This window comes from Melozone crissalis, unplaced genomic scaffold, assembly GCF_028551555.1.
Source record: "Melozone crissalis strain CALT ecotype California unplaced genomic scaffold, PUWL_Pcris_2 ptg000023l_1, whole genome shotgun sequence".
Lineage (NCBI taxonomy): Eukaryota > Metazoa > Chordata > Aves > Passeriformes > Passerellidae > Melozone > Melozone crissalis.
In genome coordinates this window covers 33,702,839-33,729,293 of record NW_026535801.1, presented here as the reverse complement: position 1 = coordinate 33,729,293, position 26,455 = coordinate 33,702,839, and the positions used below count along the sequence as shown (strand labels likewise).

The window sequence follows — 26,455 nt, the reverse complement described above, 5'->3', positions numbered from 1 at the left end:
AAGTGTCTTTTCCCTTCCTGGAGTGTCTCTGAAGTATTTTCTAAGAGCAATCATACTTCTCTCCAGCTCCTGTTTTGTTAGGCTAAACAGGCCAGGTTGTTTTAGCCTTGTCTGAACTTTCCCCTGATGATGGTGCCTCTCTGCTCTCATCATGTTTTAATTCCTTATATTTTAACAGAGATAAAGAATTGCTCAGAGCCTTCAGGGCAGGCACGAGTACCTTGTACAATTCTGTACTTGCTGTATCTTCTTGGTGATATCTCTCTGTGCACACAAGAAATTGCTTTTTTTGCCTTTTTCCTTCCTTCAGAGCTGGTCAGTGCTTGACCCCTCCTGTTCTGAGCAGTTTTAGGATGCTGCCCATCAGCAGCTCCACGTTAACAGTCACTGTTAACATGGATGTGGGAACCCAGGACATCCCTCTGGCTGTCCAGGATGGCCAAGACCCCTGCCAGGGGGCTCAGAGCCCTGGCATGGAGCCCAAAACACCTGTGGGTTTGATTATGACCTGTGGAGCAAATTGCCAACCTTATATGGAGATCAGCAAGCCACAACAGTTTAGGCAGAATAATAATGAAGTTATCATGGAGTGAAAAAGTAGATTTTGGGGTTTCTGGTATGGGGGTTCAGGAGGCAAGATGGAGGGAACTGGGCGTGTCCAGCCTTTCTCCTTCTTCTTCTAGGCCTTCATCTTCTGCTGTGATGTTGGCACTTAGAGATTGGTTTAGAGTAGAAGCTCACTGTCTAACATAGGTGATAGGTATTGGGAAATAATTGTAAACATTGTACACGTAGTTTTTAGTATAAAGGCATAACACCACCCCAGGGGCAGGCAGAGTGCCTGGAACTGTCCTGCTGGATGGACCTTGGCAGGGCAGGAGAAAGAATTTTATAGATAAGATACAATGAACAGCCTTGAGACTGAGAAATTAAGAGCTCCAACTCATTCTTCAAGCTCTCAGGCTAGGAAAAGAGACTTTTAACATTTCTTGTGGTCATGGCAACCAGCAAAAGATCCCGAGTGAATTGGTGGGGTGGTGGAACAGGGCCTGGCTTCAGGGAGGGGAGGGAGCCCTGGAAATATGCACAGAGGTTTGAGCTGCAGCCTGTCCTTGTGCACAGCTTGCAGCCTGATTGCAGGAGCAGGGTTTTGTCAATGCAGGGATGCAGCTGTACAGCTACACCTCTGTAGGCAGCCTGCCTTGAACATCCCTGATGTGTGCAGTGTCTGCATGGAGCTGGGAGATCTGAGCGTGCTAGCTGGCACAGAGCAGGGGCTGTGCCCCCACCAGGGCTGCCACACCGCAGCACACACAGCTCCCCTCCTTAGGGAACAGCCCTGCATTGTGCTTTTCTCCCAGGACATTCCCTCCACCTGCTGTGCACCATTCCTGCTGTGCACAGATGTGAATGGAGTGGCTGTAAATTCACCTGGCTGCTGCACACCTCCTCCAGCAGACTGCAGTGCACTCAGCATCCTCCCCATAGCTGCTGCTGTCCTGCTTCCAGTGGGTTACTGTTCATTCCAGTCCTGTCAGAGCCCCCCAAGTGCCAAATCCAGGAATTTAATGTTCACTTAGCACTGTGTTTTGTTTAGGAAGAATTCTTCAATTGCAATATGCTGCTAGTGTGGCATTATAGGGTAGCAGCCTTCTCCAGCAGCTTGCTGTAATCTGTGCCAGAAAGGACAGCTGAAATGGAGCTATAAATTTATGTTTTAATAAAGCATAACTTAGTTTGAAGTTTACCTTAAATTTCAGCATTTCATGATTTAAAGCAATCTATCTCTTGAAGCACATTATTTTTCCTAACAGTACTTGAAAGAAGTTGTTTGGGTCTTTTTCTGTTGTTTGGGTTTTTTTTGGTTTTTTTTTGGTTTTTTTTTTTGTTTGTTTTTTTTTGTTTGTTTTTTTTGTTGTTTTTTTTGTTTGTTTGTTTGTTTGTTTTTTTAAATTTATAGGAGAATTTCTATTATGATCTGCTGATGGGTTTATCCAACTGGTGAGTTTGTACCTTCACCACTATTTTTTCATCTCAATTCCTTCTTCCTGTGGAAATATTTAAAATACTCTATATATATGTCTAAAATAGAAAGGATGATGGTGTCTTTGAGCTAAAAAATGCTTCAGAATATCTAAAAAAAATTCTTGAGCAGCTGCCCAGAGTTGAATTACAGCCCATATGAGGTCCATATATATTAGAAGCAATCACAAGAAATTCCAAAGTATAGGATGAATTTAGGGCATACTGAGAGTGTGAGGAACTGAGCAGATGAATTTGAGGCAAAATCTTTTTCAACTTAATGGAGTTACATTGTTTGTGTTCTGATACCTCATTCATGTTGCCTCAACCTGATTTGGTCTCTTAAAAGCCTAAGAAATAGCAGAATATTTGAGGAAGATGCAGTTCTCAGCTGGGAGGAGCAAATGAGGAAAGCAAGCAGATAGATAATTCAAAGGCCTACCAAATTATTGGGGATACCAAATTATTCTCCTGTCCAGCCTTGCATGAGAGAGCTCTGTGTGGATGTGCAGAGGTTCCTTAGTGCTACAGAGGCTCTACAGACTGACAGGGATTTATTATCTGTTCAGCATAACCGAGTGGGACGTGGGTGTTGGAAAAAAAAGGACTTCAGAAAATCATCCAACATCTCACCTGAGGTTTCAGATTTGCAAGAAGCCTAAATTCAGTTCTGACAAAAAAACATTGCCATTTTCCCACCTATTCAGTCAGTCTGACAGTGGCTGTGCAGGCTTTTACTGTTCTCCATCTTGCCAGGTAGTCAGCTAGGAAAATGACTGAGGTTTATTAGCTGGCACTGGCAAAATAGATAGGAAGAGCATGTAATAAAGAATGTTCTACTTATTGTGAGCTGTACAAGAGTGGGTGGTAAGAAAAGGGCCTGAAAGTCCATCAATTTTTCTTTTCCCCACAACTTCTCATATTTCCCTGGATCCTACAAGCAGATAAATGGACCCAGAACACAGAAATGCCTTTCTGAAGTCTTTGAAAAGGAGAAGAATATTTTCTACCCCTCACCACAGCAGTGACTCACTGAGAGTGTTCTCGTTTGAAAGGTCTCTTTCCTGCTCCTTCTCTACTCCTACAGCTTTTCTAATACTTGAAGAGGGATAATATTCCTTCCCTATTGAAATACAGCAGCTCAAGGGGTACATTTGTGTGAAGATGTTCTGCTCAGTATTCTTGAGACTCTGTTTTTCAAATGCCTCCTTGTATTTCTGGCTAAAATTGAGCATTTTTATTATTCATAATACAATCATATTGTATCAGAAATCACCTGATTAGCTTACTAAAAATGCAAATTATATTGGGGAAAAAAAAAGGAATTTGGCATTAAGTTTGATGAATAAATAATTTTTTTTCATTTTCCAGTACATTTGTGTCCAACTGCTAGCCCTTGGAACACAGGAATAGCCACTCTGCTTTTACATTTGAAAGGACGTTTTCCTTCCCTTTTTCCTGGGTTTCTGCAAAACTTCTGTCTTGTCCACTGAGTTTCCACTTGTGGATAAAAAAATATGGGTATTAAAAACATTAAAAGATACAAAAAAATCTTCCTAAATTAGAGAAAGGTAACATTGTATTGAATTGTTTTGTGTCTGAAGTACTTTGGGTTCAGCTTCGGCATTCCCCATTTGCTGCATTTGACTTTGAGTTTTAAATGGCTTCCCAATTCTCAGGATCTGGCACATTAAGCAGTGAAAGTTTGTGGCTGAAACCCAACTCTGGTGACAAACTGGGCACTAATATTTACTGGTGGCTAGGAACTAAGGAAAAGAGAATTATTATAATAGAATGCAACACAAACCCTACAGATCAAGAAACTGAATTGTGAATGGACTCATTAATGACTCTTCCTGATAGTATCCTAGAATACCATAATGGATTTGTTTAGGCTGGAAAGGGTCTCTAAGATCATAAAGTCCAATGTTCCACCACTGTCTGTGTCCCTGAGCACCACATCTGCACATTTCCAATACCTCCAGAGATGCTGGTTCCACCCTGCCCTCTTCCAATGCCTGGCAATCCTTTCAGTGAATAAATTTCCCCTAATATCCAACCCAAACCCAACCTGGCACTACTTGGAGCTGTTTCCTCTTGCCCTTTCTCTGTCCCCTTGGGAGCAGAGACCAATCCCCACCTTGCCACAGCCTCCTGCCAGGTGGAGAACAGTGAGGTGTCCCCTGAGTCTCCTCCCCCCCAGGCTAAATAACCAAATTCCACCTCATTCTCAATGAGAAGGGCTGGGATTCCTTCCCTCCTGCCTGCCCTTCCTGTGAGAAGCAGCCCAAGGCATTGACTCACACAAATGATGTAGAAATGGAAGGCACAGCAGTGACACAACCCAATTAGGAGGGTATCAGTAATGAAGATAGGGTGGTGCAGATTCCATCTGTGTCTGTACAGGTGCCTGGAGCTCCTGGGTTTCATCACAGATGAACCATTGAAGGTTGAGGGCCATGCCAGGAGGTTTGCACAGGCACTGCTGCTTGCACTGCCTCTGTCAAGCTGTGTCCTGATGCAGGAGCTGCAAGTGCACCTGCATTGCTCTGAATACAGGATATTTATTTAGCATCCACTCGGGGTTTATTACAGTCATCTGGGCTTGTTTCATCTTGTACTGTGGGTTATTTAAAATAAGGAGGATGGATAGGCAGGAATGGCCATGGAGCAATTCTGGAGAGGAGGATTAAAGCAAAGCATAACTACAGAAGTGCTGGGTGTGAGCACAGAATAGTGATCAGGGTGTATTTACCAACACAGGAGTCATGCTTTCACATAACATTGAGATTCCTCAGCAAATGGAATCATTACCATTGCTTCCTCTCTTTAAAGTGTTATCTCTGTGTGCCAAAATGCTGAACAAGACCATTGGAAAGGATCCAACTCACATTATTCTTCCCTTAAAGCCTCATTTTAAAGAATCAAGGGCACAAGCATTACTTCAGTATTTCTTCTTAGTTTCACAAGGCAAACAGCAAAACTTATTCAAAACAGTGTTTTCCAATGCCTAACCTGTCATGTTTAAACTCAAAACCAAGGAAAGATGTTTTTCAATAGCCAAATCAATAGTTCTCTTAGGGGTAAGGTATGCTCCTAAGGAAAGGCAGGAAGATCATCTGAGGATTCAAAATCTCCACAAACACTGAAGTGTGAGAAAGATCAGCAACCTTTGGGTTTTTTTGTTCATAAACTCTAGGCTTCTTACTCAGTTGAGTCTGATTTTTTGCTGTTTTGTTTTATATTGAAAACCAAACAAATAGCAGACAGGTGCACCATTAACCCATCCCTTTTACCAGCAATTATTCTCCCCAAGTACTGAAAGAGAATTGTACCCAAAGGAATGAGATTCAATATTTTATCCACACCCTCATCATTAATGTACTAGAATGGATTAAATCTTAATCTCTTAATAGTCCTTAACGAAGCAGGATCTTCAGAAATTAGCCCTGTTTAATTGTCAGATGCCACCTCCAAGGAAAAGCTGTTTGTTAGTCAGGACAGGTCCCAGCCATGGCTGGGTTTGAAAACAGATTGTTTATTTCTTCAGGACAAAGTGCTGCTGCAGCAGCTGGAAACTCTCTGGTTTAAAGCTGTGGATAAATGCTAGGAGTGGTGTGAGACAGAGATCAGCAGTGTGGAAGCTGTTGATAAGCAATCCTTCCTCCCTTGAAAAGGGAGGTCAGGGAAAAACAACACACAGGGTTCATAAAAGGAGTGAAATTAGGGTGCAAGGGGAGGGCTGGGTGCATAAATCACAGCCCTGTGAGTGCTCAGCTATGGGGTGAAAAGGAGTGAAGCAAGGGCAGCCCTGGTTCTACAGACACAGGAGCAAGAGGGGTTCAGCAAAGATTTGTGTGAACCATTTAATATTTCTGTTAAAATACAGTGAGTTTGAGCTGTCTGAGCTCTGATGCTACAAAAAAATATCTGAAAGTAACAGACTTGCCAAAATAAGTCAAATTGCCTAAAAACTTCTTGATAAGTAAATGTTCTTAGAGGTACTCCTAGCAGGAGGAAAGGCTTGTGACTAAGATGTACATGGCTGCCTTAATTTTGCTTATCTTCCATGGGGGCTTTTGCACACAAAATAAGGAATTACATATCTGTCACAAAAATGTTCTTGAAGCTATAAATCAAAAATGGTCTGTTTATGTTATTTTTATCTAATCCTGAACAAATTTTTAATGCTGTTATCTAAAATAATTGTCTGGTTTTGTATTAATTCATGTCAAAAATGAAGTCTTTGCTTGCCTGACTTAAGGCAGCTGTTTTCCCAAATACATTTGGGTAAAAATGGACAAAATATTTTTGTATTTATAGGTGAAATGGAATGGAGTCCCTTGGAGTTAACAATGCAAATTTTCTATTTTTTTTTTAAGAAGTAAAGCAACAGCCAGAGGAATACTTAGTGAATAATATTTTTATTATTCCAAGAGTCTTCTATCTTCATAGCCTAACTGTAGCAGGAACACTGAAAATAATGCTACAGTTTGGTAGGACTAAGAACAATGACAAAACCTCCAAAGTGCAAATGTAAATACAATGTCCATCTTTAAACCTTAGATAATTTTGTGGCACCTAAATAGGCACATGAAAAGCAAGCACACAGAGCAGAGCTGTGTACTTCTGAGTACTGAGTACTGAGCATCCCTTTTTAATGTTATTTTAATGTATCATCCAATTATTTATAATTTTCTTTCCTTGGGAACACATGAAGCCTTTATTTCTTTCTTTTATTTCTTTTCTGTCATAACCACAGGAGTGGGATATACATAACTGGCTGCCTGTTCATCACCTCTTCCATCTCTAGAAATATTATGGGCAAGTTGGTCCCACTTTTTCTCCATCTACTTCCAGCTAAACTTCTTACACCTGAACCTTTCAGATAATCATCAAAGTTTAGCAGAACAGTTTCTGTCAAAAATAGTATTTGTTAAGTACATTCTTTAAAATTGATATTTAAGGTCATGTGACTTTTGATATTTTCAGGTCTGTTGTTTATAAGCCTAAATTTCACAAATAAGCCATATTGGAAAATAACACAGTTATTCAAGTAAAGGAACATAACTAATAGTATCAGATGGGATAATTCAAATTGCTTACATTTGAAAGAGAGAGGTAAGAAAGAAAAAGAAATGAAGAAGGAAAGTTTCTTAGGAGTGATACTGGTTAAAAAAAGGGTCTGTGGTAAATGTTACTTGAAAAGAAAAATAAAAGCTTTTTTTGTTGTTACTGAATTGAACAGAATGCTGTTTGTTGTGTCAGAAGCTTTCCCATTGTGGTTTAGAAGGTCCATGGCAGAGTGAGTTATGTGCCTGTGAGCAGAGGGCTCCTCAGATCAGCCAGGCTCTCACCCTGCCGGGACCCAGCAACATCAGGATCATTTTTCTTCAGTTCCAGCCTGTCTGTGGAGGCACAGCTCAGACAATTTAAGCCAGAAGAGAAGGGTGGTGGTTTCAGCACGGGAGATGTGGGATGCTGGTGCTCTGCCATCAGTGAGCCCTGTACAAACCTTCCCAGAGCCCAGGGCTGGAAAGGAGCCCCTGCCCCAAGGGACCTGGGGTGGGAGGGCTCTGCACCAGGGACTGCTGCTCACAAACCATGAGATATCCCTGGATCATGGAGCTGTTAAGCTTGGAAAAAGCCTCCAAGATCATCAATCCCAACCATCCCTCATTTGCCAATTTTTCCTTTGTACCCCTTTGTGACTATGTTCACAGGGGTCCCAGGATGAGGGAAGAGATGAGGATCTGACTCCATGTTTCAGAAGGCTTGATTTATTATTTTATTATATATATTACATTAAAATTATACTAAAAGAATAGAAGAAAGGATTTCATTAGAAGGCTGGCTAAGAATAGAAAAAGAAGGAATGATAACAAAAGCTCTGTCTCAATCTCTCTGTCCGAGCCAGCTGTACTGTGATTGGCCATTAATTCCAAACATCCACATGAGACCAATCACAGATGCACCTGTTGCATTTCACAGCAGCAGATAATCAATGTTTACATTTTGTTATTGAGGCCTCTCAGCTTCTCAGGAGGAAAAATCCTAAGGAAAGGATGTTTCATAAAAGATGTCTACGCCACTCCTTACTCTTATTTTTGTAGTGGACATAAAAGACAAGAACTTCTCTCCTTTCACTAGCAAGTCCAGTGGCTGTTCTTCTGTAGCGGATGTTTCTAAATAAAAAGTCTTCATGTCACAGTTTCTATTATAAAATGTATAAATAATAAATCTTAAAGATAGTTTCCAGTGAACTCAAAATTTCAGCTGCAAAGATGACTTTTTCATTCTCGTATTATGAAATGGTAGATAAATAGAATTTTATTCTGATTGAGCTGTGGGTTTCTTCTAAAAGGTTCATCAATACATAGGCTTTTGCACTAAAATAAAATTTATTGGGTAGCAAACTCTATTTCAAACTTAAATGAGAAAATTAAGATTTAAAAAGTTCTGTCTATCTGCAGATGTAATTAATGATCAAAAATGCAATTAAACATTAAAGAAGTTTTAAACTTTGTGGAATAGTTTCCATAATGAGTTCCTAATAATAAAGGATATTGAATAAGTTTGAGAATAGTTTAAGTAGACAGTTGCTTTCAGCAAGTGCAATGCCATAAGGCTTTTTTTTAATCAGAGAATAAAATGTTTATACCAATGGAAGATATCCAAGATTGATCAGTGGCATATTTTCAATATCTGTTAGCTGTAACTAAGCTGCTACATCTAGAAATGTACACGTGATATTGGCACAAATACACACACTTTGTCATTATAAACAGCATGATAAATTAATTCCTTGTTTATTTTCTTTGGAATATCCCCAGGATAAACTTTGATCAGTCAAGTTGTCCCTTAGCTCAATAAGTAAACATTTAGGAGATACTTAAGTAGAGGCTGCTGGTTTTGAACTAGGAATAATTGAGTGAAATGTTTCCAAATGACAATTTTTAATCAGAAAAGGCAGTTTTGTTGGAACCAAATGATTTTTATAGGAATATGTCATTTTCTGTAACAATTCTAGAGGTATTTTTTCTCAAATGTAATTATTTGTTCCAGTTAAGTAAAAATAAATTGCTAAGATAATGTTTTATTTTGACTCATTTAGCTCATTTTTTGGTTGTACACTTATGTTGCCCCATTATGTTTCTGACTTTAAAAATCATAGTGAGATTGCATCTTGTCATTCTTTTAAGGTATTTTTTTAATGAGAGATCTCTATTTTTCCATTAGCCTAACAAAATCTTGGGGAAGAGCAACGTGTTTCTAGGAAGAACTCTATGAGGCAAATTAAGTTTAAAACCAAAAGAGCTTTTGGCAATTTTTTTTGATGAAGTTTGAAGCCCATTAGAATAAATATGACTGAAAATCTCTCAGCACAAAAGATGCAGACAGGAAGGTGAGCTTTATGCCCATCTCAATTACCTCATGTTCTTCTTTTGTAAAATGTTGGAAATTTCATGGTGCACCTGGTATTAAAACCTTGATTTTAAAAATCCTACCCCTTCCAAAGAAAATGTGTTAGATTGAGAGCTTGTGCTGTGTCATATGAGAGAAAAAAAAAAGGGGACAGGAAGGAAAGAGGTGCAAATCAGGATTTGTTTTCTGAAGGGTGCCTGCATGGTTATATAGCTGTGACAACTGTTTTGATGTCACAACTGGTTTTGAAAAATAAGTCTTTGACCAGTTTAAATGTGTTATGTTCACATTTGCTCTAAAAGTTTTCCTTGAAAACTAAAATTTGTGAAATATTTATTCATTTTTGTAGCGTCCCCTTGGATAAATTAACCTGTTGGGAAACAAGAAACCATAATCAGCTGATTGAGATTAGTGTACCTGAAAAGGGAATAAATATTCTATATCATTTATGGTTACTTCAATATGACTTTGTGAATAGAGTGTTTCAGGCTCCTTTTTGAGTCTTTGTTGTCTTCACTATATGGCACCAGCTCTGTATCTGATGTAAATGGTGTGAAAGTAGTTTTATTTGTGATGCTGGGTTCACAGGGATGTTCTGTCTTATTAAATGGTCTCTGATGTCTTCTTTCTTTTCACATTGGGATGATATAAATTACTGTGGATTGTTTATGTGCTTACCTAACCCATCTGGAGATAAATACTGAACATTATTTGATGAAACACAACTAACAACATTACCCACACAATTAGCCATTTCCTGTAACTTTAATAAGAACATTAAATTCTGTTGAAGAATTGCAATGTGTTTATGAACAAGCAGTAATTTAGGGGGAAATAGTTGCTTTTCTTTTCTCTTTAATAAATGGCCCCTATATGTAGGAGTGCAATGGGTCCTGGAGGGATCAGTCACAGTAAAAGAGAAAGCAAAGGTCTGAAGTTACCACTCTGAGTTCATGCACAAATTGCACAATGTTTATTTAGCTCAGGCCCTTTCATCATTTGCATCATCCTCAGACCTACAGTGGTCAAGGTGTGGCCTTTTCTACTCTATTTTGGTATTTTGGTGTGATTACCTGAGATTACCTCTGAGGGCAATGAGGTTTTCCATCTGTGACAAATTTATCTGTAGACCTGTAATTTCACTGATACAGCACAGATGCAACAAATATTTTACAAATATTTTTAGTTGTATCTCAAGAAGTGAACTGTTACTTTTTTTTTTACTCCCTTAGTCTAAAAAACACTCAGAAATTATTTCTTATATAATCTGGTTCTATTGATGGTGGGTTTTGTCCATTGCTAGAAAACCTTGGAATGTATCTATTGGTTTGGAGCAGTGAAACAGAGCATTTCTTTCATAGAAGGAAATCTACCTGCATGTCGGTAGGATGGACATCACATCTATCCCATGTGACATTCTGTACCTTCAGGCCTTAGAGCAAGAAAACCAATTGCATCTTTTTATTTCTTTTCCCATGATTTGAGCATTCAGTAACTAATTTAAGAGTCACTATGAATAAATGCAGAATTTTTTATCTTGGCTGCAGACAGGCTCTGTTAGCTTTTTGTGCCAGCAGTGGTAGTTTCAGGCTGATTTCCTGCAGTAGCTTCATTGATCAGAAGTCCACTGTTGTCAATATTTTGAAATGAAATCACAGCTCATCAGATACATTGTTTTATCTCATGTTCTAGCTTCCAATTTCTCTTTTCTCTGTTTTCCCTCAGTCTGGTGAGACTGACCATGAAAATGTGGGACTGTTAACCTTCTTTTCAGAACTGAAAGGGAGGTTAAATCCCACCCCATTTCATGGGCTGATGTGTAACACATCTTTGTCCATAATGATGTCCACAGAGAGTGTTGTTCCCATTAAAGTCAGGGCAGAAATACACTGCTCACCATACACATCCCTACAGGTATTCCTTCCTGCAGTAGTGCTGGAAACTTGTGATTTTTGGCAGGATTGTTTAAAGGTTGTGGTGCATGGTACTAATTTCATCTTATTGTCAAATGGGCATTTATTAAATCTTCTTTAGGAAGTCAGAATTGCTCTCAAATAAAGTATTTTGGTGCTGTCACCCTTTCTTAGGATTTAATAGCATTGTTGTGATGGGTGACTCATTTGGACTCATTATTTCATTGTTTTACACATTGCCTCTGCTGATACTTTCCAAATTTTCAGGGTCTTTGGAGATTTATGCATTCAATTTCTTTGTTGCACGTTGCTTTTCCCATAGATAAAAATCCATGGCATGCATCTTTCATGGAGGGCTGGGTTTACCTAGACCTTATCATTATTGCTCTACGGCCATACATTGTGGCTGCTCTCAGTGAGCTGATATAAACTATTTTTTACAACAGTGTGGAAAGGTTTCATCCACATAATGCTGCTTTTCTGTTGCCTTTTGGTTTGGAATTTGCTTAGAAAATAAATTTTCCTTTTTTTACACCCTGTAATACATCCTGTACAACAAGTTGGTAGCTACTCTTGCTATTAGGATTTGCTGTTTTTCTTGTGGTAGTTGCTGGTTTCCCCCAGTATCTTTTAACTCTCATCTTTTATAAAGCTTGAGCTATACTAATCAGATCTTTATATGGAAATATAAAGTAATTAATATTGTTTACATGCTACCAAAAGACTGGATTGCTCCTCTTTTGTTCTCCTTCTTTTTTTTTCATTTGAAATAGACTTCTCTACCAGCAAGCAATAGTTTTCAAGGATAGAAAGAAGCTAGAAGTTAAAAGAGCAATTTGGGAAGAATAACAACCTCAGGTTGTGGGTTTGATTATCTCCTTGTTTACACCTTTCAGAATTCACAGGAAGAGTTGCCCTAAATGTAGATGTTGCTTGTTTTACACAGATGTCAATGACTGCAAAGAATGCAGGAGAACAGCAAAGCAGGCTCAATATTTGGCATATTTAACACCATAAAATGAACAGGAGCATCCATTCACTGGAGAGATCTTGTGCAGGGCTAACATAGCTGGTTCTCTTTATTCCCTGGGAATGAGAAACAACTGAGCTGTAGCAAAAATTTAGTGGCACTTTTTAGTGCCACAGGGGCCAACCCAGCAGACTAACAAAACTTCAACAAACTAACAAAGTTGCAACAATTGATCCTGAAATCTGCAGCCTTATTTTCTAATGTGATTATTGCTGTACTTGACAAGCTCTTAAGAAAGGTTTAATAAATGTTGTGTTCTTTCAGGAGCACTAACAGGAGGAAAATATGGAAATTCAGAATGTTTTGTTCCCATTTTTGTTATGAGGGATGTATTGTTTTATGTGGAGATTAGGAAGACAAAAGAACTTTACAGCTATTCTGTCTTTTGGTCTGAAAATGAATGATTAGGTGTCTGTTTGGCCACAGTTCTGGAGGTGGAACAGGATGTGAGGCTGTGGAACTCCTGGTGTCCCAGAGATGCCAGTGCTGTGAGGGCAGGAAGCCAGGTCCAGCTCCCAGACTCACTGACTGCTGAGCCCCTCAGTCTGATAATTCTGCTTTAAAAATCCACATATTGCACGTTTGCCACTGTACTTCTTGTCTGGTGGTTCCAGATGAAGCACTGAAGTTAATGCTTCAGTAACACTTTGGAACTGGGAATTGTTTACCCAAACCTGGGGAGAGCTGGAGGCCCTTTTAACCTGAGTCGTTTCAGTCAATTAACATTCATAGCTTACAATGTCTGCTGTAATGAGGTACCCAATTCTGCATTTGAGGGCTGCAAAATACCTTTTTTTGGCAGGGTTTGGAGATTCTCTTTGTTTTAGTGTCTGAATATTTGACTGTTGCTTCCCAAGTTATGCTGGCTGAGGCTGGAGCTAACTGAGTTACCCTGAAGAAATGCAGGAGCCTGGAAAAGGCTTTAACTTTGGTGATTGTTGTCCAGAGTAGACCCTAGGAACAAAATTATCCTGAGTTATTTGGAGTTATTTCTTTCTCCTTTAAGGGGAAAATGTTGTAAAACGTTGTGGCTGCTGGATAAGGTGGTGTAAACCCTATTGACACCATTTCATTAACCACCGCCAAAATGTGACTTCAAGCTGTTCGTGTTTAATGAAGCAGTGGAGAGTTCTGGTAGAACTGTGATTTATTTATTTATTTATTTATTTTAATTATAGGGCAAAAAATGATAAACAAGGACAGGTCCTCAGTGGGAAATAAATCATTTTGGATGTGTTATCAAACACTGAGTTTTAGTCATTAAATATAATTAATGTAGTGAAAATTATGTCAAAGTTTGACCTGACCCCAGTGTTTTTTTAGACTCTTTAGTGCATAAACATACATAGAATTTCTATCATTTAAAGCTATCTTGGCATCATTGTGATGGCTACTGTGCTTTTGCAAATTACTTTGTCTTCTTTGTGGCTTTGCAATTCTTCTTCTTGATGACACATCACTGATAATGTCACTTTTAACAGTGACTGTATGAACATTAAGAATTACTAATAATTTTCTGACAGTCTGTTTTTTAGATAAAGACTTTCCCTTCCTATCTTTCTTTCCATGAAAATCCAATGGTGACAGATTTTCAGAAAAATAATGTCTAAATCTTTGTGTTTAAATATGATTTTCTTCACATGGTAGACTGTGCTTCAAGATTAGGAAGATAATAAGACATCTCCTTTAAATAAAGCCAAGTTGAAAGGTGTGATTCAGAATAACCTTGTGAGGAGTTCACTCTGCAGCAAGTAATTAAACATAGTTTAAGAATACCATAAAGTATGCAATTAAAAAAAAAAAAAAAAGTTGTTCATAGTGACAGGTAATACAGTAAATTACAGTCCTGAAATGTCTTTTACCTGCTACTCCATAAGCAAACACAGAGATTATCTTTTGTTGAAGGTCCTTTGATCAGACAGCTAAATGTTGGCTAACCTGAAATATCTGTCAGTGTGTAAAACAAAGAGTCAAAATAAGGATGTGTTTCATAGGAGTGGAAAAGGGATCCAGACAAGAAAATATGAGAGCATGTGGGTTCATGGATATTTTTCTTCTCTGAAAAAAAAATTGTTATGAGACCAGTCATATCTGGTAGCAGTGAGGCAACCATCTAGTGGTTTTTTGGGTTCTTTTTGGTTGAAAACCATCTAATCTTTAGAAAGTCCTCCCATTCATTCTGCTTTAAAATTACATTTGAGTACATTGCATAAAGCTGATTTGATCAGGGGTAAAGAGCTTGTTCTTAAATTCCCATGTGTGTATGGGAGCGCTACAGTCTGAGTCACCTATATTTGGGTGAATGTGATTAAAGATAAAATGGGCATCACAATTGATTTCTCTAAGAACAGGACTATGCAGAAGTCTATAATTTTCATCAATTTGCTCTGAAAGTAATGTGAAGGTAGAAAATGAAGATTAGCAGTCTTCTTTTGCATTCTTCTCCCCTTTTCGAGTTCTCTTTCTTCTAGAAGGCAGTTACCTTCCTGTGTAGCAATAATTTAGACCCATGTCACCATTGTAATGACTTTGGAAAGCTATAAAGACACAGTTCGCAGAGTTTTAAAGTATGTACTTAAAGTATATTGCTGTTGAGCAAAGCACTTAAGTGAGTGCTTAATTTCAGGTATGTGGTAAAGTGTCATTTGGTTTATTTGTACAGCAATCTGGGTGGCTGGAAAGTGAATTCCAGCCTGAACCCTGCTGCCATGCAGAGATGAGTGTGGGACAGAAAGGGAAGGGAATCCAAGCACCTGGAAACTGGGGGTTTAAATGAAATCCTCAAATTCCTCCTGCTCCTTCCCTGAAGTACCTGAAAACCACCTCTGGCAGCACCTGGGCAATTCAGTTCCAGTTGGTAATGAGGGAAATTCCTTATCATCAGGAAGAGTCATGCTCCTGAAGCATTCCTGTGGTTTCTGTAGTGAAAATGCTTGTCTTGCTCCAGAACAGGCTTTTGAAAAAACCCAGGTGTCCACTATCTTTTAACACTTTATCACATGCTGGGAGATTACCCAGAATCAGGGAAGCTAAATCTAATCATGTTTTCTCTTGATTAAAAAAACCAAATTTCTTTAACTGCTCCTCAGACTTTCTTAATTACTCCTTTTGTTGCTCCCCACCTTCTTTTTTTTTTTTTCTTCTTTTTTTTTTTTTTTTGGTAGTGCAGTGACCAAAATTAACAACAGACCCACAAGATCAATATTAATCAGATCAAATATTGGTTTTGCTGGCATGTATATAAGCCCTGCTCTTCATCTCTCCCAGGACTGAGAAGTGTTTTTGGGTAACAGCATCAGCTGCAGAGTCCTGTTTAGCTCATGGATCATGGACTCCATCCTTGTTGTTCCTTTCCAGCTCAGGACATTCCATGATTTGATGATTCCCACTGCAAGGTGGAGCATGGGACAGCGTTGCTGTGCTGCTTCTGGGCTGCAGCTCATCCTCCTGTTGCTTTTCTGCTCAGATTTCAGCTCTGTGTGGGTAGCACTTCACACACTTCTTGATTGAGTTTCACATTGTTGATTTTGGATCATTTTTACAGCCTGTTTCCAATTCTGATTCTGTTCTTAACTGTCTGTAAGAGCACTCCAAAAGCTGAAACAGTGATGAATAGTGATGGACTTGCAGGAAAAGTCCCTGAGAGTTCCTAATTGAAACTACTTCCCCTTTTGACAATTCAGTATTAAGAACTGATATTTCACACAGCTTGTCAAACAGCTGTGCAACAATAATTTCATCTAAATCTAATTTTCTTACAAGAAAATCATGTGGTATTGTTCTTGAAGTCTTGGAGCACTTTGTCCTGATTATGCCTGGTTTGTTGGTTGAGTGAAACAAGATATTATCTGGCTGGATATTATCTTTTCAGGATAAATTAATCCTGGCTTTTTTATCACCTCATTGTCTATAAACCTAAGTTTTTTAGGTATATATTTTTTTGGTTTATGTGGCCTAACAACTAAGCTGCTTATGTATACTTTATTCAATCCTTCCTTAGATTTTTTGCCATTCTCCAATCCACCAGAATTACCCTTTCTTTTTGAACTTCTCAGAGATTTCTCTTAAATAGTTCAGAGATGGCTGATGCCTCAAATATTTCTGACTGAGATTGATTTGTTGATTGGGTTGTTGATTTATCTATTTGTTTATTTTCTTTATATTTTTATTTATATGTTCTGGTCTTCATAATTTGTGAGCATATAGTTAAGTATCTAGATTCTGGTGGTTTTGTGTGACAGGAGTATTGGAAACATCAGCTTTATTGCTTTTCTCCTTCTTCTTTTGAAGTTTGCTTTTGCAGAAGACTTCTCTCTTTCACCTTTCTCTCATTTTTTCCTAATCTTCTCATTGGAATAACTTTACAACTTCAGATTCTTAACCAGTTCTTTTATCTTCCTTCTATTTCCCTGGTGGTTTCTCTTTTCTTTTGGAAGACAAAATACAGTCCCTGGTGTGCTCAGAAAGTTGACATAAACTGTATAATAAAAATCCCTCCTGCTGCCTGATCCATCCTGAGGGTGCATCTGCACATTACTCCCATCCATACATAGACATGAATCTCAGGATGTTTGTGGAGCCTGGGGCTCGTGCTTGATTTTCAAGGTTAAAGAGGGAAAGAATGACTCCCTGCAGTACAGCACCCCTGGTCGTGGTTCCCTTTATCTTTATGCAGTCATTCAAGGAGACATTAATTCCCTCTGGCTGGTGGAGCTGCACACTTCAGAACCAGCAGAGGGGTTATTGATACAGAGGCAACACCTCCCCTTCCCTTGTCCTGCTCCTCTTGCACAATTTATTGCCCTTTTACAGCAAAATCCCAGTTCCACAGCACATCCCATTAATGCTCTAGTGCTGCTTCTATTACTGACCTTGTGCAAAAATTTCAGCTTCTTGCAGCTGTTTGTCATTTTCATGACATTTACATATCACTACCTTCACTACCTTAGATACTTAAGTGGAGGTTCCCTTTTTTTCTTTCCTATAATTCTGCTTTAATTTCCCAAGCAAATAGCTGGCCTGAGAATTTCAGACTTTTATAATATCCCTCTTTTTTGCCCATCTCTGTGATTTTTTTCACTGTACCAGCCTAGCTTAGGGGTGCAATGTGAAGGATAGTTCTCCTTAATAGCATTTTATTTTTCTCAAACCTCCTGGATTCTCCAGGGTTAGAAGCATCAGCAATTCTTTATCTGCCTCTCCTGCCCAATAGCCTGTCGAAATCCTCAGGAGGGTTTCTGAATGCAGCTCCCAGATGAGTAATGGTGCTGAGGCTGGGTTTTAGGTATTTATTTGGAATCAAAGTATCTGTGTGTCAATATGTGCTCCTGTGTAAGTCTCCTGAGAGGACACTGTCAGCACACTTGGGAAGTCTGAGATTTGTGCCCAGTTCTCAAAATTAAAAATAATCCAAAACTTTCTGTAACACTTCTCAATGCCTCCTTCTAAGTCTTCAGCTGGATTATTTTCCCACTGAGTGCATTTTTCCTTGCACACTTTGCTTCTAATTAGAGATTCTTGGTACCAGTACTGAGAGGGAAAGAGCTGTCTTTTGCCTCAAATCACACTCCATGACTTCAAGTACCCTCAAGTGTCTCTGCCACCTTCTTCACTGAGCAGAAGTGCTGAAGTGACTGCCAAACTGAAAAGTCTCAGAATAAGATCCAAATGAAATGTCTGGTCACCATAATCACATGTGGGACTGAAATGAGAGTTCAGCCATAATGCAGTCTAAATGCTGGGTTCATTTGGGGTGATGCTTTTTATTTTGGAAACACTTGGTTGCATTAACTTGTGCTGGTAGGAATTGAGCAGAGTATTGCTGAGTAAGGTACTGTCTTCTCCTAATTATTCCTCTCTTTTCTAGATACTTCTGTTTCTGGGATAGACTACATCAACAGATTTTTTTTTTTTAATCTAGCAACAGTATTTGGAAACATGAAGGAAGACATAAATAATAATAATAGTCAATAAACTAGTCTTAGAACTTATTGCTATACTTAATATTCTTAAATATTTGCTTATTTCACTTAATGTTGCAATTGCATTGCAAGAGAAATCTTACAGTATTTTATTGAAGAATTTGCATTATAAAAGCAAAATTCCTTCTAATTCTTTTATATTCACATATTGTATACTTAATATTTTCCTCACAGCCTTGACTGGAGAATACTTCCTTCATTTACTAAAGTTTTTTTTTTTTGTGTGTGTATTCACATAGTTGTTCTGCTTTGCCTTGGGCTGTAGTTGTGTTTCCTTGATGGATGAATAGCTTTCTGTGTGGATAATTTGTATATCAGTTTGTAAAACATTTTCAGATCCTTTGGGAAGGAAAAGGTATTACACAAATCTTGGATAATGGATGCATGTATTACAGTACAACTGTCTGATGCCTTTCATTATGTAACATCTGCAGTGATGAGCAGGCTCTTAGCACAAAGTTCTGTGGCAGCCCCATTTCATATTGCACTAACATCATGGAAAAAAGCTCAGTTGTCCAGTTTTACACAAAACCTCTTCTCCTTCCCATTGATGTAGTCATAAGTCTTTTGGCAAGCTAAGATCTGCTCTATCCAGTGATTGCTAATCAGAATTAAGGATATTGAACAGAGAACAAGCACTGCTGTTCTCCACTGTTTCCTCTCAATGTTTTAAAGCATCCTAGAATCATGGTGGCCAGTGAAGTTGTCATTTTTAAACCCAAAGTGTGCAATGTTAGAAGATTTTTGTAATTTTCAGCATAATGTAAGTGCATGTAGTCGTATCTCTGCTTCAAAGGAAAACAATTCTCAAGAGAAATTTGGTGTTTAATCACTGTCAGCATCATGAGGGTTGTTGGTTTACTTGTAGAGTGAATTGGAGCTGGATGGAAAATACTTCAGAGGAAAATCAGCCTACAAAAATGAATTTTGATCAAAAGAGTCAGAGGAATTATATTGATTTTTACAAGATTTTAGAATAGGGGAAGATAATTTCTATTGGTATTAGGATGTTTTCTCTCTGGCTCAAATGAATTTAAGCATTCAATCTGGGTGATTTTTAGTAGTAAGTGCCTAATATGTGGAGGCTCTGTTTAACATCCCACTTGCTTCCTGCATCCCTCATGGTTAAATATCTGTGACTCTGACAAGTCTTCCAGGAGCAGCAAGGAGATCTTGGATTCCTGAATAGGCCAATTGCATTTTTGTGAGCTGTGATTTAGGTCATAACCTGTGCCTGCATATTAATATCAGTTCTTTATCAGTTGTTCACCACTGAGGGGATCCTTAGGCAACCATTTGCTGTCATAGAATATCCATGCAGATGAAGTTCTTTGAGGAACAGCTGTGTGACAACCATCAAGGAGAAAAAGAGATCAGCCTCTCGTTTGTGGTTTTAACCATGAGGCTGCTCTAGTGATGTTTTTGCTTTTTCTAGACACATTTCTGATGTGTACCTATATTAATAGGTTAAAAGGAGAATTCTGAGTTCCCAGACCAGTCATTTGTTGACCAAATTTGAATTTATTTAATCTGTAAAATGTTGACAGATTTGAAAATATATGGTTACACAGTATTTCTGGATTCATATATTTTACTAGAAATATTCATTAGGAGTATTTTAAAGGTGTGAACCTTAATTTTTTTTAACTGTACATGCTGGTCTTGACTACAAATTGTACTATTTTCTCCCTCAGTTTCAGGTGTGTCTTCTTAAGAGTTACAAAGTAAGCTGAAAGCTTTTACATGCAAACTCTGCTGTAACAGATTTTCACGGGTGAGGAGCTCTTAGAGTAACTTTTGCCCGGTTAAAGATACAATGCAATGGTCAGAGTATGGGAAATGCATGTTTCAAAATCTGAGATCTAGTCTTGCCTCTTCCCAGCCTATTCTATGATTTGTATAACTGCTTTCTTGAGTGTTAGTGATTAGCAAGAGTAGTTTTATATTGTATTATTATTTATATTATAGCTGTTTCATGTTAGTGAACTGCTTGTGAGGTCTGGATCTTTTGCTGGCAGCTGCCATAAGGATTTAAATTCCATTAATACATTTGGCTAGAGTTGGCCCATGGAGACTTTAGGAGTAGGTCAGCCCTGCCCTTTGAACTTTGAACTATTGTTAGAATATGCTGTTTTTTGGATAATGAGAGTTATTTTTGTCTGTACTTGGTCTTGTTCTCTGTACTTTCATTGACATATTTGCATGTGTATTTTAATAAGTCTTGTAACTTTCCTGCTGGAATATATTTGCATTTATTTGTATTAACTCAGTGTTTGCATTGATTGTTTTATCTAAAACAAGACAAGGAGAGAAAAACATGAGTACAATTTATTCACAAAGAAAATAGCTTTTCACTGAAGCAGGTGTTAGAATGAAATGTGTTTCTAAATACAGAAGGTGCCTGGAATTTTCCCTCTATCAAAGAATTTCTTAAGAAGCAAAGTTCAAATATTCAGTTATTTAAAGTCATAATTTAAAAAGCATTCTGCACAAAACCACAATCTGTTTTTCAGCTTTATGTGACTCATAGTGGTTTTCTTCTGGAGGACTATCTTTAGTTTTTGCAAGCCCACAAATCCACTTAAAACACAAGTGAGGAACAATCATCTTAACTTTTCTTGGGTTTTGGTGACATTTGTTTGATTTTTAAATTCACCTTTATAATTTCAAGGATTTTTTTTTAGCCTGGTTGCCAGAGCTTTAAAATGAATCAGAGATCCATAATCAGAGTTTATTCATAAGATTTGATTTGAAAAAGCTATCGACAAGCTCTCAAGCCATGACCTTGCAGCTTTCATAAAGTCATCAGCTGGACTGCACAGAGGCTGTGGGAGATGTGATGAGAGTCTTTTCCCCTCAGTTTTCAGAGCCTGAGTGCTGAACTTCTTGGCTAGATGTGACTGGCAGTCTTAATCTCAACTACAGAATGACAGAATCACAGAATAAGCTGAGTGGGGAGGGACCCACAAGGATGATGAAATCCATCTCCTGGCCCTTCATGAACCATCCCCAGGAGTCACACTGTGTGCTCTAGGGGATTGAGGGGATTGTCTAAACTCTTCTTGGACTCTGCCTGACTTGGTGCTCTACTAATTGACTTGATCACAAAAAAACCCCAGACGCACTTTGTAGGGATGGCTCAGCTGGATGTAAAGGGTATAAGTGGCTTCTTCTTTTTATGGGAATGCTTATAAATAAGTGTATTTACACCTTCACTGCAATTGCACAGTAAAGAGAGCCATTTAAAACACAGAAAACAAAACTGATGCAGGTTTGTTCTTTGAAACTCCACCACTGGAGCAGCAGCAGAACCCAAAGCTGTCTGCCAGAGGAAGGGCCAGGACCTGCACTGTGCCAGTAATGCTGTTCCTCTTTGTGGTGGCTGCTGCAGAGCAGCATCTGCTGACACAGGGCAGTGAAATCTCTTCATCACCAGGGCTTTATCACCACCAGGTTTTCTGTCTGTCCTGCAGCTCCCAGCCCCTGTCCCAGGGCTCTGCAGGGATTAACACCTGGCACACCTGGGCAGCCTTTGGCACCTGGGCACCAACATCACCTGAAGGGTGACAGGCCAGCAGAGTGACAAACCACCAGGGTTCCTTCAGGGGCAAAAGGGACAATTGCCCTTGCATGTGGCATCCTGTGCTGTGTTCTTTTTGCACATATGTCTGGCCCCTTTACTTTTCAAACAGTTTCCTGGCTTTCTGTCCAAAATTTTTGCTGCACATTAGTCTGCTGTGTCAACAGAACATATGTGTGGTTGAGTCATGGTGTGCTGCAAGCTGCAATGATTGGATAATGCTGTGATGGAGCTGATATTCAGCTTATGTGGAAGATAAAATAATCATGTTGTGTTTTGACTCATGCACCCGAATCTCATGTGTGAAGATGGAGGAAGTTACAAAGAGTCTGTAACATAAAATTGCCATTGAAAAGTGGATTAATGTAAAAGAACTGATCCAGACCATAATTCTATGGCTTTCTGCAGCTATTTTACCCAAGGCTTAGGTGCTTTCCCTGGTGATACCATGAGGTATTTGGGTGAAAATGGTACAAGGACCACCATAAACACCATATAACTTAATTGCTTCACCCATATGGCAGCAGTTTCAGTGCCAGCCTCCAGTTTCAATGATATGTCCTATTAATGGCTGAAAAATGTCTGTTCCTTTACACAGCCCAGTCAAATGACTTTTAAACAATAATTTGCAAAAAAAGTCCTAAATAAAAATAGGTGTGAGCATTAGTGAAAACTGGTGAATTAGTGAATTAATTAAATACCACCAAAGCATCAATACTATAAACCAATGAACCAACATTCAGAATTATTGATGAAAGGTAAGAAAGTGCTGTAAATAAGAGTATTAGCCTTGGTTTTAGGAAGCTTTAAATAAGAATCCTTGTGTATACAGCCGATTCCCAAAGTCTTTCCCCCAAAATACTTTTTTTCCCATAATTCTAACTGATTTATGAAAACCCAACCCAGCATGCACAACCTCTGTGAAGCTTGTGCTGCATATCTCAGTCCATTAGAGTGATAAAACCTCACAGTGAATATATTGTTGATGAATAACCAAGCTTCAGCTAAATGACTGCTGATGTCTTTTTCCTTCTTGATTAACAGTGGAACTCCATCACAATGGGTCTTATTGAAAACAAGCTAAAAGTAATTTTGATTGAAACATGCCTATTTAAACCCTAAATCATTAGAGTTCTTCAGCTTTGATGAGGGCCCAATAATTAGCTGAGTAGCAATAGACCTGTGCCATAAACAGCATGAATCAGAACATGTCTGCTTCTAAGAGTTATTATTTGTATTACTGTAGCACCTAGAGGCCACAGGCAAAATCTGAGTCTCTCACATTGCTCAGAGCAAACAAGACCCCAGGTCCAACAGAATGCAGCCAAAATGAAGGCAGTGAAGGCTGCTCTGTGGAAGTAAAGCAGGGCAATAGCATGGGAGTGCACAGGATGCCACCTTTGCTGCCCTTTTTGCTTTTTCTTTGCATGGTGCAAATGTTAAAACAAAATGAGACAGCAGCAGAGGGCAAGGAAGTAAAGGGACAGCAGCTGGGATGGGAAATTATGAGAGAGAAAATAGATATGTAAGGGAAGAAATGGTGTCAAGAGAAGCACAGGAACTCAGGATTCTGATGTTGATTCCTGAGCTGAGAGAAAGCAGCTGTGCAGTGAGAACAGTCTTGTACTTGGGTGTCATGCAGGAGGCTGTGGTGGCCCTCAGTGTTTTGCAGGAGGGGAATCATAAAGTCAGCAAAAAGAAGACATTGAGTCAGTTAATTTAGACAGTGCTCCTACTCCAGGCATCACCAATTATACTCATATTTCTCCAGAGAGACATTTAGACAACAATCAAGATTATTTTCATTCTTTGGTAGCACTTTTTAAGCATTTGAACATAGTTTCCATATCAGCTCCCAGTTTTCTTTCCTTTAGACTAACTAATCCAGGTAATTTTCTGTTTTCCTTTAGAGCATGTGCTTGCCACACTTCTGATTCTCCTTGCTACATGTCTGTGCTGCTGTGCCCTCCCTGGCCTTGGCTCCTGTATTCAACAGCTGCCCTGCCAGCACTGGCAGGAGCAAATGAAAATGATGCTGGAAAAATAGTTTTGTGGATATTTTAGTTTTATTTAGATGATATTATTCTCTACCAGATGAAACTGTCCTGAGAGACTGTGCTGGAAGCCCCTGTGAGTCAATCTAGGTGACATTCACTGCTCTCCTGCTGACAGGCTTGTTAGCCTGTTAAATAAAGAAATTAAGTTTGTTTGACATGATAAACTCTTGACAAATTCATGGTGGCTATTAGTCATCATCTAGTTTTTGTCTAGATGCTTGCAAAGTTAATTTCCTTAGGTTTTTTATGCCTCTTGACTGGTGGAAGAGTCAACACAGCAATGGGTGATAGTGGAAGGTGGAAACACTCAGTTCTCTCTGTTCTATGGCTGCCTGGTGTGTAGTTCCTCAGTCCCATGTCATCTTCCTGTCCCTTTTGAAACAGTTCCCACCACAGGCTGAAATCTTAGATCTCTGTCACTGCTATTAATTATGCTCACCATCCAGTCAGAATCGACCTTTCTTGTGAAGTTTGATGCAAAATATATTAAAAATGATCAAAAGCTCCTCTCACTATGTGCTGACAGCTTTCCTTCTACCTCTCAGGCTCCGGAGACCCAGGCTGACTGAGAGTGCTGGGCTCTTTCCTGCCAGCCACTCATTCCCATCCCAGCGCTCCATCTCCTGCTTGGACACAGTCCTGTGTTCTGCATCCTCCTGAGTGATGGGGCTTGAAACCAACCAGAATTACCAGGCAGCCCAGCCCAAGCCTGAGTGTTCCACCTGCCTGGGTTTGAGGTTCTTTTCTCTTACAAAGACTTGTGTCACTATGTCTTGAGTCAGCATCTGTCTTCACAGTTCAGCCTTTTACTTCTTGATGGTTACAATCAAACTGGAGATGGTCTCCTTCATTCATCCTTACATAGAATACCCCTTGAAGCTACCTGATGATATGGACACAGGCTAAACTGGATCCCTATGGTCTTTCCTGTTCTCATTTTCCCAGGTTCCATATCAGGACCTCCTATGCTGAGTTCAGCTAGAACGGTCCTTGGAACCCCTTTCAAAACCTTGGGCTTCCCAAAATGAGTGTCTTGGTGCAAACCAGGGTTGTGATGCCCCATGCCGAGCCTCCCAGTCCGGGGCTGGCAACATTCTTTCCGGCAGAGCCGGGGATGCGCCTTTGGCCGCTCGCTGCTGAAGCGCCTGGCGGGGCTGGACAGCGGCGGGGCAGCTCCTGACCTGCCGGCGAGTCCGGTGCTCCCTGGCACCAGAAGCGTTTCAGCAAGCGAGCAGCGTAGCCGCGCTCCTTCACCCTTTCCTCCCCTTTATCCCCTCTGGTGTTTCCAGCAGCAGCGGCGGGGCCGGTCCCCGCGGGGCGGTCGCGGGGCGGTCTCGGCGGCGCGGCCGCAGCCGGCAGCGACGCCCCCGTGGCGGGGGCGCGGATGGTCTCTCCCGGGCCGGCGGGAGCGGCTGTGACACCTGCTGGCGGCGGCGGGCCGGCCCACGCGGGTGGAGCGGGGGGAGCGGGGCGGGCGGGCGCAGCGTGCCCGCTCGGGGCGCTCCGCGGCCGCGGTGCCCGGCGCTGCTGCGCGGCCGCCCCCGGTGCGGGGCACGGCGGGGCCGGGCGCCCCCTGAGCTCCGGCGCGCCGGGCACTGCGGTAGCGGCGCTGCCGCGGCGGCGGCTCCGCGCCCCCCGCCCGTCCTCCTCTTTCTCCTCCTCCTCCTCCGCCGCGCCACTTCCAGGGGAGGCTGGTGTCATGCGGCTGGCGCCGAGGGAGGGGTGCCCGGGGCCGCAGCAGCAGTGAGAGGCGCCGCGCCGAGCCCCTGCGATGACAGCCATGAAGGAGCAGCCGGCGCACCCGGGCGGCAGGGGGAACCCGCCGCCGCCGCAGCCCGACCAGGTGCGACCCGCGGCGGGAGGCGCCGAGCGGCCGGGGATGGACGGGAATGGACGGGGAGGGGGCGGCCGCCGTCCCGGAGAAGTTGTGCGGAGCTGGAGAAAAGTGTGCGGGAGGCAGACGGGGGACACGGGCGCCCTCGGGGCGGTTCGGCCGGGGGGAACAGGGAGCCCCGCGGAGCTGTCTCGGGAATGCGCTGGGGCCGCCCGGAGGGGACCCAGCCCGGTCCGGACCCTCATCGGGGCTGGGGTGTCGGTCAGCAGCGGCTCCCGCCGTAGTTTGCGCTCCCCTTCCCCGCGAGTTGCGCCGGGGGAGCCGCTCGGTGCGGGGGATGCTGCCCCGGCCCCGGGAGCCGCGGTGGCACCGCGGGAGCGGCCGGGCTGGCCGGCGGTGCGGGGCGCTCCTCATTGCCGCCCGCTCCGCTCGGGGCGGGCACGGAGCGGCCCCGAGGCCGGGGAGGGTCCCCGGGGGGATTCTGGCAGCGGCCGGGCGGCGGTCACGTCCCTTGGCCCGGCGGTGCCGCCCCGTGGGCCGGCGGGGCTGGGGCTGGCGGGATGCTCTCGGCACCGGTGTCTCTCGGCACCGGCTCGCCTCGGGTCTCGGGCGG

At 41.1% G+C, this 26,455-nt stretch overlaps 1 protein-coding gene across 2 annotated transcripts in view; it reads left to right on the top strand.

Moving 5' to 3' along the window:
* The window catches only part of DPP10 (dipeptidyl peptidase like 10), a 434,475-nt gene that overhangs the window by 165,647 nt on the left and 242,373 nt on the right, over positions 1–26,455 (top strand). Inside the window, exon 1 of one of the 2 annotated variants that reach the window (XM_054277921.1) lies at positions 25,666–25,851. The exons of the other annotated variant lie outside the window; for it this stretch is intronic. Coding sequence (XP_054133896.1) covers positions 25,780–25,851 — 72 coding nt within the window. The 5' untranslated portion in view covers positions 25,666–25,779. Of the gene's footprint in view, positions 1–25,665; positions 25,852–26,455 lie in introns of those variants that run through there. 2 annotated transcript variants of the gene reach the window in all.